General features: G+C 40.3%; 1 protein-coding gene across 1 annotated transcript in view; it reads right to left on the bottom strand.

The window, feature by feature from the left end:
* Positions 1-22,469, bottom strand: part of LOC114659257 (sterile alpha motif domain-containing protein 10-like) — a 232,291-nt gene that overhangs the window by 12,374 nt on the left and 197,448 nt on the right. The window contains exon 4 of the mRNA XM_028811643.2: positions 3,833-3,973. Within this exon, the coding sequence (XP_028667476.1) occupies positions 3,833-3,973 (141 nt within the window). The remainder of the gene's footprint in view (positions 1-3,832; positions 3,974-22,469) is intronic.

The following is a 22,469-nucleotide window of genomic DNA, read 5'->3' as shown; positions in this document are numbered from 1 at the left end:
GGTCCCTTTAGTAAGGTCAAGTGGGCTTGCTTTATTAAATTGCAAACAGCAATAAGCATTTTGTAAATTTTATTTAAATGACAAAACATGAACATTTTAAAGAAACTTCATAGGGTCACACTTTCACATTGCCCCAGTGTGGACAAGTTAATGTCTTACTGGTGGTCTGGTCACGATGTGTCATTTAAAAATTCAAATCAGAGTTAAAGCATGAAGAATACCATTTGTACTGCATCAGGTAAGGCATGCTAGTGCAGTGCCTCTGGAAAATTACCTGTATGCCTTTTCTTATGTTAGGGTCTTAAATAAATATTTTGCAGCTACTGCTCCTCACCCTTGAGCTTTCCATATAAACCTAAAATGGAGGAGCACAAGTCGATGCCTGCTAATATTAAACTCCAACATGTACATTCAAAGGAGTCACAGAAAAGTAAACGCTGACCAGGAACTACGAGTGTTTGCAGTCACTACTTTTTAAATTTGGTCCTTAGTCCTGCTTCTGGCAACATTCTTTGACTTATGAAGTTGGTTAATGCCATTATCTGTTTCTTTTTATTCAGTATCCGTCCTTTGCCTTTAAGTAGCGTTTATTTTTTGCCATACTCTTTGTAATTCACTTCCTGGTTGCAGCCTTGCATTTACTTCTCTCCAGTCTTCATCAGATCACAACAGGCCAGTCTGTGCTGGAACTTTACAACAATAAGCAGGGTGAGAGATGACCTTCATGTCATATGACTGGCAATGGGCATAGCAACCATAAACAACAAGGCTGCAGTGGTGCAAAGATAGTCACAAAATGAAAATGCCCATACAGAAATCAAAACACAAAATTACATCACTACACTAATGGTCGTCTTCTTCTTCTTCTTTCGGTTACTCCCGTTAGGTGTTGCTATAGCGGATCATGTTCTTCCATATCTTTCTGTCCTCTGCATCTTGTTCTGTCACACCCATCACCTGCATGTCCTCTCTCACCACATCCATAAACCTTCTCTTAGGCCTTCCTCTTTTTCTCTTACCTGGCAGCTCTATCCTTAGCATCCTTCTCCCAATATACCCAGCATCTCTCCTCTGCACATGTCCAAACCAACGCAATCTCGCCTCTCTGACTTTGTCTCCCAACCGTCCAACTTGAGCTGACCCTCTAATGTACTAATTTCTAATCCTGTCCATCCTTGTCACACCCAATGCAAATCTTAGCATCTTTAACTCTGCCACCTCCAGCTCTGTCTCCTGCTTTCCGGTCAGTGCCACCATCTCCAACCCATATAACATAGCTGGTATCACTACCATCCTGTAGACCTTCCCTTTCACTCTTGCTGATACCCGTCTGTCACAAATCACTCCTGACACTCTTCTCCACCCATTCCACCCTGCCTGCACTCTCTTTTTCACCTCTTCCACAATCCCCATTACTCTGTACTGTTGATCCCAAGTATATAAACTCATCCACCTTCGCCAACTCTACTCCCTGCATCCTCACCATTCCACTGACCTCCCTCTCATTTACACACATGTATTCTGTCTTGTTCCTACTGACCTTCATTCCTCTCCAGGGTCTCCTCAACCTGCTCCTTACTATCACTACAGATCATAATGTCATCAGCAAACATCATAGTCCACAGGGACTCCTGTCTAATCTTGTCTGTCAACCTGTCCATTACCATTGCAAATAAGTAATCCCACCTCCACCTTGAATGCATCTGTCACTCCTACCGCAGACCACACCACTGTCACACTTCCCTCGTACATATCCTGTACAACTCTTACGTACTTCTTTGCCATTCCCGACTTCCTCATACAATACCACAGCTGCTCTCAAGGCACCCTGTCATATGCTTTCTCCAGGTCCACAAAGACGCAATGCAACTCCTTCTGGCCTTCTCTAAACTTATCCATCAACATCCTTAGAGCAAACATTGCATCTGTGGTGCTCTTTCTTGGCAAGAAACCATACTGCTGCTCACTAATCATCACCTCACTTCTTAACCTAGCTTCCACTACTCTTTCCCATAACTTCATTCTGTGGCTCATCACTTTTATTCCCCTGTAGTCACTGCAGTCCTGCACATCCCACTTATTCTTAAATATCGGCACCAGTACACTTCTTCTCCACTCCTCAGGCATCCTCTCACTTTCCAAGATTCCATTAAACAACCTGGTTAAAAACTCCACTGCCATCTCTCCTAAAAACCTCCATGCTTCCAAAGGTATGTCATCTGGACCAACGGCTTTTCCATTTTTCATCCCCTTCATAGCTGTCCTTACTTCCTCCTTGCTAAACCGTTGCACTTCCTGATTCACTATCTCTACATCATCCAACCTCTTCTCGCTCTCGTTCTCTTCATTCATAAGCCTCTCAAAGTACTCTTTCCATCTGCTCAACACACTCTCCTCGCCTGCTCAACACACTCTCCTCACTTGTGAGTACGTTTCCATCTTTATCCTTTATCACCCTAACCTGCTGCACATCTTTCCCAGCTTGGTCCCTCTGTCTAACCAATCGGTACATGTCCTTTTCTCCCTCCTTAGTGTCCAACCTCTCATACAACTCATCATACGCCTTTTCTTTAGCCTTCACCACCTCTCTCTTCACCTTGCGCTATATCTCCTTGTACTCTTGTCTACTTTCTGCATCTCTCCGACTATCCCACTTCTTCTTTGCCATCCTCTTCCTCTGTATACTCTTCTGTATTTCCTCATTCCACCACCAGGTTTCCTTTTCCCCCTTCCTCTGTCCAGATGTCACACCAACCACCCTTCTCGCTGTCACCCTTACTACATCTGCTGTAGTTTCCCAGCTGTCTGGTAACTCTTCACTGCCACCCAGTGCCTGTCTCACCTCCTCCCTAAACTCAACCTTGCAGTCTTCCTTTTTCAACTTCCACCATTTGATCCTTTGGCTTTGCCCTCACTCTTTTCCTCATCTTGATCTTCAACATCATCCTACAGATCACCATCCTATGCTGCTTAATTACACTTTTCCCTGCCACCACTTTGCAGTCTTCAATCTCCTTCAGATCGACTCTTCTACATAGGATGTAATGTATGTATGTTCCTCCCTCTTCTTAAAATATGTATTTACCACAGCCATGTCCACCCTTTTGGCAAAATCCACTATCCTCTGACCTTCTTCACTCCTCTCCTTGACACCATACCTACCCATCACCTCCTCCTCTCCTCTGTTCCCTTCACCAACATGTCCATTGAAACATCACTACCCTAATCGTACAAATCACAAATAACAAGAAAAACGTTTTTAAACATGAAACAATCTAAATCTCAGGAAGCCAAAACCTCAGATTCATTACTATAAAACACATTATTTGGAGTTTAGTAGCTGAACAAAATGTTAAAATGTAGCAATGGAGAAAGTTATAAAACAGGCACCAGATACTGGCTGGACTTGTGCTGCTCACACTCACTGCTTATGTCTTCTTAGCAGATGTTTTCAGAGGCGAGCCACCTGGTGGGACTCACAGTAGACAAGAGGATGGTTGACTTCCTGCTTTCACTAAGGGGAAATGGAGATTCTTGCTCTGATGGTTTGCTGCTTTCAATGTCAACATTTAAATTCAATCTAATTACAATTTCCATCTCTATTGCTCATATGTGTTTTTGTAACCATATTTATGGGTTGTTTTTTTTTCCAGCCAAAAGGTTACAAGTAATAGGACTGTTTCTCCAGGAAGAGGTATGTCTCCACTGTTAATAAGGCAACGAGTGTCGTAATCTTAATGAATTGTACTGTCCATTTTACTTCATACACAAAAGTCTTCAGAAAACTTTCTACCATTCAGTATGTATCATTCAAAGTCAAGTGCTTGCTTACCTTGGCTGAGGAGCTGAAGATTTCGCACTTCTTCCCGAACCTGCAGTTGCAGCACTTGCTGTAGAACCTCCTGCCGTAAGGATTCCTGTACAATTCCCATTCGTTCCAGCTTCTCTCCATTTAGTCTCAGCAGGGCACGTCCTAGAGAAAGACACCAAAAAATTGTTGACAAACCAAATACAATCTGCAAGCTGTCTACTTTTGGTCGTACTGTTTATGTTTATAGTTTCTGCATCCAGGTACAGGGTCCTTAAGCTTAGAAAACAATTGTATGATCTCATTTCCGTAAAAGAAAACGGAAGAGATGAGGATCTAATGGTTATTAAATCTCTTTAGGGGAATAAACAACAAGAACTGTTGCAACTGGAATTCTGGGATGAAAGAAAATACTGGGAGAATAAAGCAAATGACACAAGTTTTCCACATATAAAGCCAGCTACTGAGGAACACTGTGATAAGCTAATATATCATATGTTGAGCTAGCAAGAGAAAGGTGCTCTACTGGACTCAAAGAAATTTGTTACCACATATTTTCATACCATTTATGTTCAAATGTATTATGACATGTACATACTAAAAAGAAATTCTAACTAACACTAGTGACTGACTGTATTACAATATAAACAAAAGACAATGAATACAGCACCATACAGTGAGTACAACATATAAGACATGAAGACATATAAAAGAAACACGTTAAATGGATTGTCAATGCTAAATTGGCCCCTAATGTGTGTATTTGTGAGTGTGTGTGCTGGCCTTCTATCCAGGGTGCTGTCCTGCCTTGTACCTGATGTTTGCTGGGAAATGGTACATATACATGTGCCTTTTTATTTGATTTATACAATAATACAATACCACACAGGCTAACATGGGGGTGCAGCTGGAAGCATTGCTGTGCATGACGTGAATGTAATTTTAATCGGTGACTCGAGATTGGGCCAGTTTAAGTGAGTGTGACCAGCAATGGACACCTGGATCGGTTCCTGCATGGATCCTGGAAAAAAAGGAAGAACAGTGACTCCCATTGAATTTTTATGTGATTTGAAAAAATACTGTAATATATTTGATTAATGGAAATTCTACAAGGAAACAATGACTGGCTCATCCCTGGATGAAGGCAATCCATATTTAGACATTCTGTTTAGCGCTCTCAGTACTGTAGGCTACTGTAAGTTTAAATGAAGCAAAGTCTGCTGAGAACTTCAAACCCGAGTATCCATTTAGATCTGAATTTCTTCCTTTAGCTGCTTATTTATCTTGGTATTCAGAATACAAAAACGTGCTTCTCAAATTAATTTAGAATAGATTCTATACATGTAGGCTAATTTAAGTAGAGGAATTAATGTAATTTCACAGGAACAAATAAATAATACAGAATTGCACATACTAGGAGATTACATTTTTATTCAAAACCTATATGCTACAGGTGCTGTAGGAGTTTGAACTGGCTTCTTCTTCTTCTTCTTCTTCTTCAATGGAGGTAACTGAACTGGTGTGATGAATGACTTTAATGTACTGTTTTAGACAACTCATCTTTAATGACTTATACAGCACATAGCATATTATGGGCAATGCCCTGCAGTAATAAGAACAGCAACTTAATGGTTGGAAGTTTTGCTATTTTTTTTTACCCATCCATCCATCTAACTGTTTTCTAAACCCATATTTTCTGAATCTACGTTTTCATTACTGGATCGTATATCCATTTTCTAAATCTATTTTTTCCATTACACTGTCACTCATCAATTCATAAAGCCTATTTCCCCATTACAGGGTCGAGGAGGCAGAGCCTGACCTGAAGCACACCCTAGTTATTATGATTAAACACACTGACGGTGTGAACCGGTTGTCCTAATCACACTGCACATCAAAATCCCTGGGAAGAATAGTTTGTTTTGGATCCTTTCGATGCAAAGAGTCCGCAGTCTCCTAATTCACAACTTTTCAGCTCTGTCTTCATTTAGAGAATAAAATATGCTGAGCTAGGCAGTATCACTATTTGTTGAAGGTCAAAGAAACTTCACACTTTTTGAATTAATTGTGAAAATGTAATAATTACTGAGTGGAAGAATGTAGGCAAAGGAAGTAGTGCATGATGTACACAACAATATTTTTTCCTGTTTATTATTTACTGTGTACTTTGGCAATTGTTCAGATGCAAAGCAAAGTTTAATTTTGAAAAACCGAAACAGCCCTGGTCAGGGTCACCAATGATCTTCTGATGACGGCAGATGCACAGAAGCTCGTCCATGCCTTTGTCTCTTCCAGGCTGGATTACTGTAATGCGCTCCTCATTGGGATTCCTGGCAAGAGTATCCAGAGACTCCAGTATATTCAGAACAGCGCTGCCAGGATCCTGATGAGGGTGCGAAAGCATGATCACATCACCCCAATCCTGAAAACCCTTCACTGGCTCCCTGTTTCATTCAGAATAGAGTACAAGGTCTCCCTTCTTACCCACCAGTGCATTTATGGACATGCCCCTCCTTATCTATAGGAACTCCTTACCCCTCATAACTCCTTACGTTCCCTCCGCTCTGTACACACTAACACCCTTCAAGTCCCCAGAACTAAGCTCAGCAGCATGGGTGACAGAGTGTTTTCATCGGTGGCGCCGAGGCTGTGGAATGCCCTCCCTGATTACCTGAGAGCCCCACAGTCGACTGAGGCCTTTAAGCAAAACCTAAAAACTCATCTTTTTAGAAAGTCATTTTGTTAAAGTATTTTATAGATTCTTCTTTTTTTTTTATTTATTATTCTATTTTTACTCTGTAGCACTTTGGGATTGCTAAAATATAAAGTGCAATATAAATAAAATTTATTATTATTATTATGTTTAATCATGCCAGTGTTTAGTGCTCTGCTATTTTCTGCGAACACAGCTCACCACTGGTATAATGTGCCATCACTACAAACTACATGGGACAAGTAACATAAAAAAAATCACAATTTTTGGGTGAAGTATTCCTTTAAAAGTAACGTGGAGATGCTGCCCACTATCTCAGCACCAGTTGCAAGGAAAGAACGACTCCTGGACATGGCGCTGGTTAAATGATGTGTGTGTTACACTTCTAAGAGTAAAAGCATTCTTCCTGATTATTTGTCATCTCTGGCATACCTGGTAATATGAATGGTGGCCCACTGCTAGGGTCTCTTCCCATACATTTAGTGGGTCACTTAGCATGATGCTGACGCTCAGACCAACTCACTTCAGTATTGCGTTAGCTGATCACTCACAATTCAGAAATAATCACTTTTCTACACGCTCTAGTTGGGAAAGTTGTAGATCTTTCTCCAGCTTTTAATGACTTTTTACAGTCATAAAATGTAGAATGGAAGTAAAGTGAAAAGTATAGTCATTAATCTTGATGAAGCTCTTTAATTTAATCTGTCTACTGACTGTACATTGTCAACCTTCAAATCATTTCTAGTCAGTGCAATTAATATATGTGGCTGCTTGCACGATCAATCATTTACATACTCATTACTATAAATCTCTTTTTTATGGCCATAGATGTTTTCCACATCATGAGCTGGTCAAAAATTGGTAGGCAAAAGTAAAATTTAAAATGCATTTGAAACTAACTTACTCTGTCTAAAAAATAAAGAATTCTATTTGAATTCCTCATCTACCATTTTAAGCTTCCCCCTATTTCACTCTCCGTTATATCTCAATATTAATATCTGAGGCTTATTCTGTACACTGCTTTTTAAATTCACCTAGGCATAGGTATTGACATTGACATTGTATTGATTAATGATCACCAAGTAAACAGCAGGCAAACAATGAAATAAAATGTCTAAAGCACAGCAGCACACAGCAGTACTGAATGGCATGGAAGTGCTGGTACACTCGGCCCTAAGCCGACCCTGACCCTTCACTCCTTCGCTATGTCCATTGATGGTAAACCTTTAAATGTGCATCTGCTTCTGGTCAAGGCACAAAGAGTTTAAGTGTGCTAGGATCAAAGCAGTGTGCAGTCCCAACTGACAACAAACCTGAATCTATTCTTCAGTAACGTTTTCACTTTCCTTGGCTCAAACGTTGTCTCCTTCTCAGACAAAAGTGCTTTTATTCAGTCCAAGTCAATGAACACAATATGAGTGAACTGACTTTTATTTTCACTGTCAAAGAACTTACAAGGTGTTAAGGAAGAAGATGACCCGCTGTGGCAACCCCTAACAGGAGCAGCCGAAAGAAGAAGAATGAACTTATAAGGCGTGACATACATGTATACAAACACAGAGTCAGCTCTGATTGCACTAGTATGGAATTAGAAAAGCTAAAAGTGTGTGTAGACGCATGTTCTTATAGGCCATGTCCTTCAAACAACCTTATCAGGGTGAGGAATTCACTGACAGGATTACACTTGAAATTGCTTTTTTTCCTGAGGAATGGTATTTGAATTAATTCACTACATTTTTGATTTACTGTTATTTTTTAATTAATATTTAATTAATAAAAATCAGAAGTGCTGCTGTGATGCTCTGTACCCACCATGCACCATGCAGTGGTTCAACGATGGCACAATGAGTAGTCGCACCGAGGATAAACCAGGGTGTGTGAGAGTGACAAAGACAAGATGTTGCAATAACAAACAGTTCCTTATTAAAAACACGTTATATCAAAGCATTAGTTTCTATCAAAAGGTGAAATGTAAGTCCATCCAAAATTTAGTTTATGTGTATGTGACTATAAAAAAATAATAAGAAAACATCTCCAAAAACTCAAGGACTTTAGTCCCTTTCCCTTCTCTCTTATCCATGCAGCTCAAAAGGGACCACCAAGGACTTTCAGAGTCCAAAAAACAAAAACATGTCAGAAGTTTCAACTCTTTCCCCCTTCACCTTCTCTCAGGTTACTCAGGGGACCATCAAAAAAACTCAAATAAAAAAAACATCTTGCGATATTGTATTCATCTCCACTTCTGTGTTGTAGGGTATAAATAAAAATGTGTGACCCCATCCTCTCTTCACATAAGGCTATGCAGGAGTCCCGTGGTAAACCCATTACCCATGACAGATTTGCAGATGTAAAATGGAGATGACCACTGATGTCGGTCTAACCGCTGAGATCCATCCATCCATCCATTATCCAACCTGCTATATCCTAACTACAGGGTCACGGGGGTCTGCTGCAGCCAATCTCAGCCAACACAGGGCGCAAGGCAGGAAACAAACCCCAGGCAGGGTGCCAGCCCACCACAGGGAGCACACCCACACACCAAGCACACACTAAGGACAATTTAGAATCGCCAATGCACGTAACCTGCATGTCTTTGGACTGTGGGAGGAAACCGGAGCACCCGGAGGAAACCCACGCAGACACAGGGAGAACATGCAAACTCCACGCAGGGAGGACCCAGGAAGTGAACCCGGGTCACCGCTGAGATCTCCTCCAGTAATCCCAATGGATGGCTCACTCTGCCCCCTCCAGTTACTGTGCATGCCTTACGTAAACTGCTCCATGTGCCAGAAGAAAGCCTACAAATCCATGACCCACACTTGTGTGTGCGTGTGATCGGCCACAGACACTCCAACACTCTTTTACCCTCCAGCAGGTAAACACTCTCTCGCTTCTCTCTCTACCCTCTTCTCAAACACAAATGGCTTTACTAGCTTTTCTCTCTTTCACCCACAGCTCAGTGTCAAGCAACTGGATACTGCCACATGTCCCAACCTGGAATGGAGCAGTGGAGCACTCCAAAACTCTCAGCAATTGCTTTCCTGTGGCTGTGCACATCCACATAGTTGCATCGCCATTTGTGACATCACTTTACAACACTCAAAGTAAGTGCCTAGCTGTTTAACTATTTAAATACAGTTATACACACAGGTAAACACCTTTGCCAAATCACAACTTGCCACACTCCAAATGACATTCTACATGGAGCAGGCAGGATCATCCACCAACCCACTCCACGATTGTCCCAATCTAGAATACACCTGCATAAGGAGCAGCAGACCCAGTTCCTTTTAAACTGCTCCTCCATTTTCACACACCAACCCCCCCCCCCCCCCCCCCCCCCATTTCTATTCTTTGTGCCAATCACTTATTTTCCTTCTGCTCAATGCCCTGACCAGCTTACTGACCCCCAACTTCCCCAGAAAACCAATCTTAGAGAATAACAAGGGAAAACATCATCTCTCCCTGGCCAGTTTTACCCCTTTTCCTATACAGTGTTGTGCCAAGTCAATATTAAAATCAGTCCATCTCTGCAACTCCTGACACAGTCCAGACTTTTTACAAAGGTTTGCAAAGTCTTGAACCATCCTCCTTTGGGAAAGAAAGCTGAATTCTGGTTCGGCTCCTAAAACCGGATATGTATCCACTTTCCATTTTTGTAATCCACTTTAACTTGCATGGACATACTGTACATCTTTGTTTTACAAATCTGGCAGGTGACTTGATGTTGCTGTGACCTGGCTCACTGCGGCTTCAGTCACTTTGTTTTCAGCAGCTCCTGCCACTCTGTTGACAAGCCCCTCTTCCAGGTGGGTTTCCACATCAGAACCCTGAGTTCAACGCTATGTGCACACTCTTGGACGGCTTCACCTCAGCGGGTCTCCAGCCTGATCTGTGCTGTCCTTGAAACCACTCCATAATTTCCTCTGGGATCCTTCCAATACAGAAACTGTCTTTGTCTGTGCTCTACTCAAAAATTAAAGTCCTTGCCTCACCACCTCTGTCACCATAGCTACTTCCTTACAAATGACTGATTAGTCGCCATTTTTGACTGAAGCTACAGCCGGCATGAGGCCCTACGTGCAGTAGATGAGTTTCCCTTGAGGAAGCTACCATGAACACACTGTGCAGTACGAGTCCTTGAGGGTTATTGCTCTACAGTGCAAAAAACTCACACCTGAATCATCTTTCCTAAATATCTAAATCTGTAAGAAAAGTCTTAATTTGCATTGTGAAATACAATAAGACTTCATAAACATATTTTGTTTGTGTTTGTGCAAAAGTAAGTGGCATGTACACTATGGGTTTTTATATTTATGTACAAAGCATTCATTTGTGTTAAAATATAATACTTTCCAGCAAAGAGTTATGGCTTATTCAAATGAAAAACTTAAACCAGTCTTTGTTCACAAATCTTTAATAAATCTTGCAATATATTAGAAACCTTAAAGTGCTGGTCAGCTGTAATGATGTGTTCTTAAAGGCACATGTGAGCCCATCATAAAATATACATCTGGTACATCAGCATCTGCTAGCCATTTCTGGCATAGAACACAAACTTAACTCATTTTGGACTGAAGCACATCAGCTTCTTCCAAGCATACCGTACAATAAGGCTGTCTACACAGATTACAAAGGAACCATAAGAACTTGGAGCTAGCAGTTGTAGATGTAGAGCCACTCTGTGACAAAGGACCCTGCTATTCATGTGGTCCCGCAGAGATGTATACTGTACTAGTCATCCCCCATGGCTTCGCCCACGTATTAGTGAAACAGGACAGTGAGGAGGGCCCCACCCAGCTCTCTACTCCTGACATCACTCTTCCCTCAGCCCACAGCCACTCTGTTGGATTTGCATAAATACATCGGTACCGCAAGCAACCTATGGTACTTAGCGCAATGAGAAAGTTGCAAAATCAACCGGAATGTTCAAGCAAATTATAGAAAAAAAAGATTTAAATACGTTATGTAGTTTTCTTGTTCGCTAACTAAGCGCAGCTAAGGTTATGCCCCGAGGCAGATGCGTGAGTGAAGAGGGACCCGCCCCCTTCCCGCAGTCCGATGAGTCTCTCTTGGATTTGCGCTAATAAATCGGTACCGCAAGCAAACTATGATAGTTAGCGCAATGAGAAAGTCGCAAAATCAACGGAATGTTCAAGCAAATTATAGAAAAAAATCCGATCTAAATCTGTTAAGTAGTTCTCTCGTGAAAAGCGGACATAAAAAATTTCATTCTTGGATCACAATATTTTTAAAACTGTTTCTTAGCGAGTTCTATGGGCTAAGGGTAACCTACATTCCAAATTTCAAGGCCCAAGCCCTCATGGTTCAGGAGATTTTGCGATGAGTGAGTCACTGGTATTTAGCTTATATATATATATATATATATATATATACACAGTGGAACCTCGGTTCACGAACATCTCTGAACACGTACAAATCAGGTTACGACCAAAAAGTTCGCCAAACTTTTGCATCTGTTCACAACCACACACTCGATTTACGAACAATCCAGTTTCCCTTTCGCTTTATGCGCGCCGATGATTTCCGCACATGTTCAGTCTCTCCCTGTGCATTCCCTGTGCAGCAAGCGAATGAGAGAGAGAGAGAGAGAGAGAGAGGGCTGGCCGCATAAGGCTGAGAAGACAGTTAAAGAATGCACCAGGCTTGTTTTTAAAGAGACTGATTCCAGCATTGTTTTAACCTCGTTGCATTTAATGAAGACTTTTTTCTACTGGATTTTAACCTCCACTTCACTTCTGTTTACAGCGATCGGTTCGTAGCGTGCATTGTTACTTTTCTTGGTTGTTTATTAAATTACGGATTTTTCAAATGTTCGTGTTTTCCCTGTGCTTAAAACTCATTAATAAAAAGTGTTTTTAGTGAGCGGTTCGTAGTGCTATAGCGCGAACTCTTGCAATGTTAGTTTTCTCTGTTGTTCAAGGTTTTCTCAGTGTTATTCAATGTTTTTGCATTTAGTTATATATATATTTGTGCTTAAAAATCTTTAAAAAAAAAATTTACATACAGTTCGTATGGTCTGGAACGGATTAATTGTATTTACATACAATCCTATGGGGGAAATTACTTCGGGTCACGACCAAATTGGGTTGCGACCAAAGTTTTGGAACGAATTACGGTCGTGACCCGAGGTTCCACTGTATATAAATTTATGTATAATTTATAGTACTCCACCCGTAACCTTGTTTCAGGTATTATATACTTTATTGTAATTGTGACAACAGCATCAGCCCAATCTAACAAAGAGGGGCAGATATTTGAAACAATTCAGGAGAAAAGAATACACACATTTATCAGTGAGAAAAACTGTAGCAATAAAATGGTGCCACAATGTCTGGAATGAAAAATTCACTCAATGGTTTTGTGTGTAAGCTTTCTGAATACCCCTCAGCTATCACAAATATTAGTGAGGAGGGATGTTCATCTTGTTTTATAACATAAAACTTTGGCAGACCCACTTAATCCAATTTAGGATCAGTGGAACTGGAGACTACCTCAGTAGTTTAGGTAAAATGTAGAAAGCAACGCCCAATGGGATATTACTCCATCACATGCCCTCTCTTACACACACATACATACACGTGCTCTCAGCAAATTTAGAATAGGTAGTTACACATCTTTAGGATATGAAAGGAAGACCAGAAAATTAAAAGTATAACCCATAGGCACAGAAAGCATAAGCAAGCTCTACCCTTGACAACAACTATGCCAAAGCATTTTTTTACAGTGAATATGCTGTTTTTGGGGTTAACCTTGATCACCAAATGTTTTCCTAGAAATATGCCTTGTGGCTGGCTTAGGCAAACATTGTTTTTTACAGTGCCCCATGATGCTTTGTGAGGTCAGTATGACATCACAGAGCTATAGGTGCCATGCGCAGAACTTTCACGTGTGTGTATTGGAATGAGAATATTATGAGTGTAGGTAGTTATGTACAGCTAATGTTCTGGCACTTGGGACAGAAGTCAATATGGAAGTATCTCAATAATTATAGGAAAGAAGTCAAATATACTGTAAACCATAAGATTCAATAATATCACACTGATATTTAAATAAACCTTGTTTTTCAAAATTGTCATTATCATATAGTGCAGGGGTCCCCAACCCCCGGTCCGCAGCCGTCTGACAGCCGGGCCGCGAGAGAACTGCCGGCAACAGCGACTCACTCAGACTTTTCAGAACGCTTGGCGGGCGGGGCTTTGCAGCGGTGCAGAGAGAGGAGAGAGACCGAGGTGAGAGAGTATTACAACAAAGTATTGTTACGGTCCCGACAGTTTCCCCATATGACATGAGCCTATGGAAATCACGTTACTACGAAGTACATTCAACAGATGCTTTCATTACAACAAAGTGACCTTGAAATGCCTGAATGAATCATCCACAGAGCAGTTAGATCTGTGGTCGCAGCTCAGTTGTGCACGTTTGCACAACGATCCCCAAACAGAAACATTGTAAAAAAATCTCTTTCTTCGAACTTTCCTCGTACTGTTTTTTTTTTTTTTTTGCTCTTTTTGTTGTCTGTGGTTTTCATTGATTCCTTTTGCTTATTGCTTGTCAACATTTGAAAAACATCCATTGGAATTTAACAAATTGTCACCCTCCTATAGAAACGGCAGACACGAAAAAAGATAGCAGTGTTAATGTTTGTGATGTGCAATCTGTTGGATTGGCAAATGTAAAGCATATGTCTTTGTTATATGCAAAAAAAGAAGAAAAATCTCAGGTTGCAAACGTATGCGAACTGCTTAATAACTTTAATAATAGTAGAAATGTTATGTAAATTATGTATAAAATTGCCCCCCCCAACCAACCCCCCCCCCCAACCGGTCCGTGGAAAAATTTGCATCTAATAAAGTGGTCCTTGCTGTCAAAAAGGTTGGGGACCACTGATATAGTGGGACTAGCCAGAGTCAAGTGCAATGACATTCACCGCTTTGCCACCTTCATATTGTTTAGTAATTGTTAAGCTTGTGTAGTGACTTAGCCTGGGGCAGGAGAGTTTCTGCAGGGGGGAGCTGTGCGTTGGGAAAATTTGTGAGAACAGCAATCCGTCTTAAAGATGAAGAGGAAGAGCAGCAGACTGACACATCCTCAGCTTGAGGCGTTTAAAGGCCAGGATGCACAAACATATAGGGGCTATGAAATACAAAATAGACACAAGAGACACAAGTCAACAAGACTGGATGGAAGAAGCTAGTGCCCGATACGCAATGAGACTGGAAGCAAAATGTTATATGGTGAAGTGTTCCTTTTTACTTAGTAAATTGAGAAAGTACAGATTAACATATAATAATAAAGAGTACGTACATATACGGTATATCTATAACCTATCTGTTTATCATAGCTGTTATATACATGTATGTATCATATGTTAGATATGTACTGTACCCTTATACAGCCGGCAGTGTGAACAGTTTTGTTTGGAATATACGTTGTGCATTAGGGAAGAAATAAGATGCAAGCTACAGACTATGGACATAAATACAACTGGGCCTTACTAGATAAGGCATATGCCCATGGATACCTGCACTGCCACCCCAGGTCTACTCATTTCAGCTCCACATGGCTAATTCACATATGTAATTACAGTAGCCATGTGTTGTAGCCTCAATACAAAAAGAGCCTTAAAGAAGTCCTCCAGCTCAACTCCCCCATTAGAGACTACAGGACACACTGTGAAATAATAAAAACAAAAGATTTATTACTATTTACATGGCTTTTCTTTTTTTCTGATGGGAAAAGAAAGTGTGAAGTATCTACACAGATATGTGTAAAACAAAAAATTTCCTGTGCTGGAGCCACAACCTCAAACGATGGAATGAGCCAGTCCCACACCATTGCTTCATGACATTATTTACTTACTTCAGTGGCACAGTGGCGCAGTGGTTAGCAGCTCATATCACATATTTGGTCCAGCATAGTTGGCAGACTTTCTCCTAGCCCCCAGGGACACTTCAAAGACCACTGTACCATTATAATCCACTCTAAACTAGTTCAGCTCCTCCTCTCCCACTGCCTTTAATGCATTTTGCTAACATTTCCTCCACATAATGCCATTATTTTTGTTGTCATAATATTAACATTTTAATAAATATGTCAATATGTTATTTGTACTACATGTAATATTTAATTTTGTGTAAGTCTATACAGTACAGTACAGTATAATGTTTACCGCTCTTAGTGCAAATATACAGTTTATAAATGCATATAGTATTTACATACATTGGCTATATGTCATGACAACAAAGACATTTTGATCCTAAAATTAAGAAATATAAAAAATTTTCTTGCAGAACCTGCTATTTAAAGCTTCTTACTCTGATCAGGGTCCTTCCATTTTTCAAAGGCACCAGAAGTCATTTTTGGGATGCTAATATACCATTTTAATTACAGATATAAATCTCTACTCCATTTCTCTCTTTTACTGCTAAAACACATGGACTGCTGCCTCAAAGTGAAGGTAATTGTCTCAGCAGATTGCACAGCCAGGTCTATAATTACCAATAAGAGATAATGCTTTACTTAGAGTAATTATTTTTGAATGGTTTTTATATTCGTTGTTAATAAACTTGCAGTTTGACACACGGGCCTAAAATGTTAATGAAGAATTAAAAAAGAGAAACCTTGATGAGTCCATCAGAAAAAAAACAAATGAGGAAGGGCGTTGTTCACCATATTGTTTAAAAGAAAGAAAGAAAGAAAGAAAGAAAGAAAGAAAGAAAGAAAGAAAGAAAGAAAGAAAGAAAGAAAGAAAGAAAGAAAGAAAGAAAGAATATGCTGAGCAGTGGAAACATTATTAACAAAAAAAGTGAATAAAACAATGTACTGCAGCATTTGATAACATCAATCCTGTTACAAACCACCTGTGGAGCTTCAGCTTTCCTCAAATGACACATATACCATTCCTTAGAGCTCACATGTGTAAAATCAGTGTAGATCAAAAATTGAGCTTCTACCAACATTTCTCTGGATAGCTCCATGGCCAGCGAGTACAGATGCTAACAGAAATTACAGCAGGAAGAGAAGGAACCATTCAAAGCAATAAAACACCAGTCAGGAAAGTGTAAGAGAATTTCTAAAACACACAGAACTCTCAAAAGAAGGTCACGCTTTGGTTAATTTAGTAAAGGAGTAATACAGAAAAGGAGAATAAACAGCCGGGATCATAAACAAGATTACACGGGTTCAAAAAAAGGAAACTGGAAAATAAGTGCTTCTCAGATGTTCAAAGCCGGTAGTCTTAAAACTGTCTCATTGCTTTAATGTCCATTAAAGGTGAGTACTGCCTCTTTGACACAGAGGGTGACAGTGGCTAAATATTTAAGAACCAGCGGTTTTATGGTTTGGTCTTTAATTTACTCAGCAGAATCTACAGAATAGCTTTCTCTTTGACATTACAAAGTTTTGCATTAGGTTAAGAGCATAAAAATTCCTCTCCAGGTAGAGCTCTTAAGATTGCATATTTTACCACACTGTAGTGCCGTGCAGTGCTTGCCAGTGCTGACCCAATGGATTCATGTTCATTTTATGATCTTTTAGACAGCTCACTATCCTTTGAGGAAAAAACAAGCCACCAGCGTTAGCCCCACTCAGCTGGACCTTCAGAATGTGTGCTGTCTTTATAAGCTCCCCTGCAGATGGCTCTGAATCTACTCTTTACATGGTTTACTGCCAGCTCTTACAGTTGGTGACTTATCCCCAGTCCAATGCAACTGGTTAGTGCAATTACAGTACTTTTTATTCTGTATTTCCTGCAATTAAGGTAAAATTTTACATATTCTAAAATGCTGTCTTCAGGACACTTTACAAATTAATTTAGATCTTTATGTACAGTATAAGTGGTCCACTCTGTTTTTAGATATTTATCTCATATTACACACTATGTCTCCACTTTCATTTGCCACTTCTTAACTTCTTTAGCGTTATTTTCATCCCCAGGAAAACCACAGTACTTTTTTAACAAGAAAAAAATGTTATTATGTATAACAGAAACATGTAAATGTCAAAACATTCAAATAAATACAGTAGGAAAGGTATGTCTAGTGTCCACTGCTGTACACGTCCTTCATGTGATTAAGTTTTGAGATGGTCACCAACACACAGCCCGATGTTGTGTGTTTCTTTGCACACTTTTATATAATACTAGACAAAGAGCCTGTTTCGACAATGTAAGATGAAACGGGCACGAGTGGAATAATAAGTATAAGCACCACAAACCTGATATAGGTGTATTGAATGAATGCGTAATTAGGCCTGGAGCTGTAGTCGAAATCGCCTTTCAGGCCTCTAGAGCTTTAATCGAAGTCGCCTTTCTCTTTGAATTTTTGCGGCCGTAAATCCGCCGCCTGCCACGATGTTGGTCGAAGTCGCCTTTCTCTTTGAATTTTTGCGGCCGTAAATCCACCGCCTGCCGAGATGTCGGTCTCGTAAGGTTTTTCGGGCAGCTGCGCAGAAGGCGACTGCGCATTCGGCTTTGGACGTGCGCAGAAGGCGACTGCGCATTCGACTTCGGACAGACATGAGTGAGTGAGTGAGTGAGTGAGTGAGTGAGTGAGTGAGTGAGTGAGTGAGTGAGTGAGTGAGTGAGTAGACTGGCGAATTATATATAAGATTTTTTTTCTGTTGTTTTCCCATAAACTGGTAGAATGTCAGTGCTTGATACACGTGATCAATGTGCCCCATGTGTTACTGTAGGGTACCACAGTGACAGGCTTCCCCTGACATGAACACTAACAGTTGCTGAATTGTGAACAGTGCTTAGTGGCTTAACATCTTTCTACTTCATCACAATCATTTTGTGTTTTTTGCCACACACCTACTTGCACCACAGTGAACCTTCAGGTGACTTAATTCACCACACACATCACAGCAGTTCAATTGTACAGCGCCATATGCACCAGTTTCACTATCCGTATCAATGTCTGATGACCAGTTCACACAGTCATCACTATCACTTGACTCGACTAATGGTTCAGTTTCAGTTTGTTCCAAAACTGGCGCTACAGCTTCTTATTTACAACCCACGGTGTTTTCTTGAAGGCTCCATCCTACTCATGAATATTGGTGAATGACCTTAGAGTCCCAAAGCACAGAAACAGTCATGATTTTTTTACAGCATGTTATTTCATTCACGAGATGGCAGCAGGATACTGTCCCAAGGGTCATTCAGGCTTAACACAGTAAAAGTAGATCATTGCCATCACCATCACACTCAGGTTCAACTGTAATCACATAGAATTCCGAGCCCAAGTTATGCGTGGAGCTAAAGCCAAAGTGGTTTAACAAGCCTAAAAAGCCATGTGAAGGCCTTGCATCTTCAGTTGTCATCACTTTCTTGTTTATGGCCAAAAACAGACTACGCCAGCACTAATAAAGAGGGGCAACTCAACCTACTCAAAGCCTCAATGTTCCAAGTAATGGACAGAGTCCATGAAAAGGTAAAACGTTTAATTATTCCTGCAGAAAAGCTGCTTGGTATGTGATAAGCAAACTAGATGCATAACCACCCATTCACTATGTAATACCGATGACCTCAACAAACCACAATATACAGTAAAATCACATCATGGCAATTTTGAGCAAATGTCATTCAATTAAATAAGACAAACCTTATAAGAGACTCCCTTGTCAGCTTCAAAGAAAGGCAAAGCAATAAACAGAATGAAATCAAAAATAGTGAAAGAAACACAAGTAGCCGGCTTTCTGAATTCTTCTCCACCATTAATACATGCAGAAATTCACCATTTCAATTCAAATAATCGTCTTTAAAAGAGTTGAGAATGTTACAGGTGAGAGCTATTATTGAACAGCACTGGAAAGCATGTCCTTTGGACTACTAAAACAAAACAAAAAAAAACTAAATCAGAACTTCCCACAATTCATCTGGTATACACACAGCAGCAAAACAAACAGGAATTTAAGTCCAGCAACAGGTAAGAGTTAAGGCTCTGCTTCAGCTTGATCTTTAAAATTCAAATTACACAGTTAGTGGCGCAGTGGTAGTGCTGCTGCTTTGCAGTAACGAGACTGTGGAAGATTGTGGGTTCGCTTCCTGGTTCCTCCCTGTGTGGATAGCGCTCTGAGTACTGAGAAAAGCGCTATATAAAAGTAATGAATTATTATTATTATTATTAGGTGTGTTTGGCAATGCTGACTATGTGGCATGATTGGGGTGGGAAACAAAAGAGCAGAAGCCCTCAACAATGAGTTGTAATCTCATGACAGCCTTCACGTCTGGTGTAGAGTATTTGTTTTTAAAGTGTCCTAACCCACTCTTGAATTTCTTAACCTTTTAACAATGCTAGTACAATGCACACCATCCCTAGTGCAGTTAAGGCTATACTAATTCTTCAGCTTGGATTCCACTGAACTATGGTCTATTATGCCATAAAATATGTGCCAATCTGAATTTCCAGATCTTCAGTGACTTGCTAGATTTGACTGAGCACCTTACTATACTGTCAGACATAGCAGAACGGTCAGTGAGGGGCTGCAAGGCCGATGACCTGGGTCAGATAACCTTAGACTTTGCTTTCTCTTGTGTTCTCTGCACTATAGTGTCCTGTGTATCTTGAAAAGCGCTTTTAAATACAATGTATCTCTCTATTGTATTAAAAAGGTTTTCCGTTGTGTCCGTATTATTCAGCCTTGACCACTCCCCTCCACACCACTCTCCCAATCATTACTCCTACTGTGCACATGGTTTCTCCGTATCATCCCGTGACACTCTCAGTGGTAACTCATCCTTCAACACAGTCGATTAGAATGGCAAGGCAGAGAAGCAAATTATCTATTCAAGAACGTTGAATTTTAGATCACAATAGAAAAAGAGGTGCAAGAGCTGATAATGAAAATCAAAAAAAAGAAAATGAACAAAAAAGAGCTGCATATAATAAAAATAAAGAACAAAGAGAATCATCCAATAAATGAGAGAGAGAATATCCCAAACAAATTGCGAATAGAAATGTCAAAAAGCAACGTTTATAGAATGTAAGTTAGAGCAGGGGTAGGCAACGTCGGTCCTGGAGTGCCACAGTATGTGCAGGTTTTTGTTCCAACCCAGTTCCTTAACGAGAACTCAATTATTGCTGATGAAGCACATATTACTTAAGTGACATTTTAATGCTTCATTTTAGTGGTCTCGCTTGTTAAGGTTCTCCAACCTTAATTGCTAATTTCAATCTTAAGCTGCAGCATTCAGTGTTTTAATTGCTCCTTATTAGCAATAAGATGTAAAAGACAAAGCAGCCAGCAGTTCTCCAGCTAGCTTTTTTCCAATTACATCTGTGTGTGTTCATCATGCATGGTTTGATTTAATAAAACACTTAATAGAAACATGTGACAGACTGAAAATGATCTGTTTTAGGCTTCAAATCATTTGGATGATATCCTTGGAAAGGAAAAAAATCTACGATATAAAAGCCTTACATTGCACAGACTAACAAGCCATAAAATTAAATAAGGTCTGAGATTGGCAATGATTGGTTTCTAATTAAGCAATTGGGTTGGAATGAAAACCTGTAGCCACTGCGGCTCACCAGGACCGACATTGCCTACCCCTGTTTTACATCTTATTGCTAATAAGGAGCAATTAAAACACTGAATGCAGCAGTTTAAGATTGAAATAAGCAATTAAGGTTGGAGAACCTTAACAAGCGAGACCACTAAAATGAAGCATTAAAATGTCACTTAAGCAATATGTGCTTCATCAGCAATAATTGAGTTCTCGTTAAGGAACTGGGTTGGAACAAAAACCTGCACATACTGTGGCACTCCAGGACCGACGTTGCCTACCCCTGAGTTAGAGGATAAAGTAATTCATAATATTGTTTCTGACGAGGAATTATTGTATTTTCATTTTTTATTTACGTTTTACTACATTATGTTGTTCATTGGTATTTAAAATAGACAGTTGTAGTTAAACACTCAAGTAACTAATTTTCTATCTATAGTAACTAAGGACCAAACCGTCTTCTTCCCGTGGCCTGAATACTCTTCTATATACCAACTCTTTAAATACAATCGGTTTCCCTAACAGAGGGGCGCCCCAACAACCATTGAAGGGCTCAACCAGGAGATAGAGGGTGCCCAGAGCCCACCCCCGGGGACTGGCAAGCAAAGCGAGCAGGGGACGGAGCCCCCTAGTTATTATTATTAATTTTATTATAGCTGTATTTATTTTGGACTGGAGTTTTTCCTACTTCTCAATGACTAACTAGTGTCAACTTAATATACTTGCACAGTATCTTACAATTCATTTATACGATGACTCTTAGCAGCCTGAAGATCCAAATTATATAAAGATGTCTATAAATATATGCATTTAGAATTGAATTGTTTAGTACAGATTGCCTGCTGTTTTTCCATTTCTCTATGCTTGTTATTTTACACAATGTATTCTAATTCAGGCTGAGTATTTTCAGAAAGGCCCTTGTGGATCAACAGAACAGCAGCTCAGTATGGTACACTTTGTGCAGGGAGACATGATCAGGACCAGGACTGCCGGTGTTTCAGGTGCCTCACGATGAGAGTCAGGCTGCAGTGTACCCAGCTGAGGCCTCAACTGACAAAATCCACTTGTCTGGCTGTGTCATTGTACTTAGTCTGTCACCGCTTAAGGAGATTCATGTAATGGAGACTTTAGGTAATGAAACAGGAGTCACCCAGGATAGCAAATGGCAGCAGAGAGACCTGGTAAATTATAGATAACATTCCAGTGCCCTTTATAATGAACACATGACCTGATTGTTGCCTGTCATTAGAAGAAAACACAAGGGTCAAGTGTTGCATGGACACCTAAAGCTGCTGGCATCATAACACAAAGATGGTCCGGGCCCAGGGTTCCAGAGCTTTGTCCTGATGACTAAAGTCATTTCCAGAATAGTCACAGGGGTTGTTCCTGGATGGGGCCTAGTTGTAACACAAGGA

The sequence above is a fragment of the Erpetoichthys calabaricus genome, chromosome 10 (assembly GCF_900747795.2).
Source record: "Erpetoichthys calabaricus chromosome 10, fErpCal1.3, whole genome shotgun sequence".
Taxonomy (NCBI): domain Eukaryota; kingdom Metazoa; phylum Chordata; class Cladistia; order Polypteriformes; family Polypteridae; genus Erpetoichthys; species Erpetoichthys calabaricus.
The sequence above is the reverse complement of the archived record's forward strand: the minus strand, read 5'-3'. Positions and strand labels throughout refer to the sequence as shown.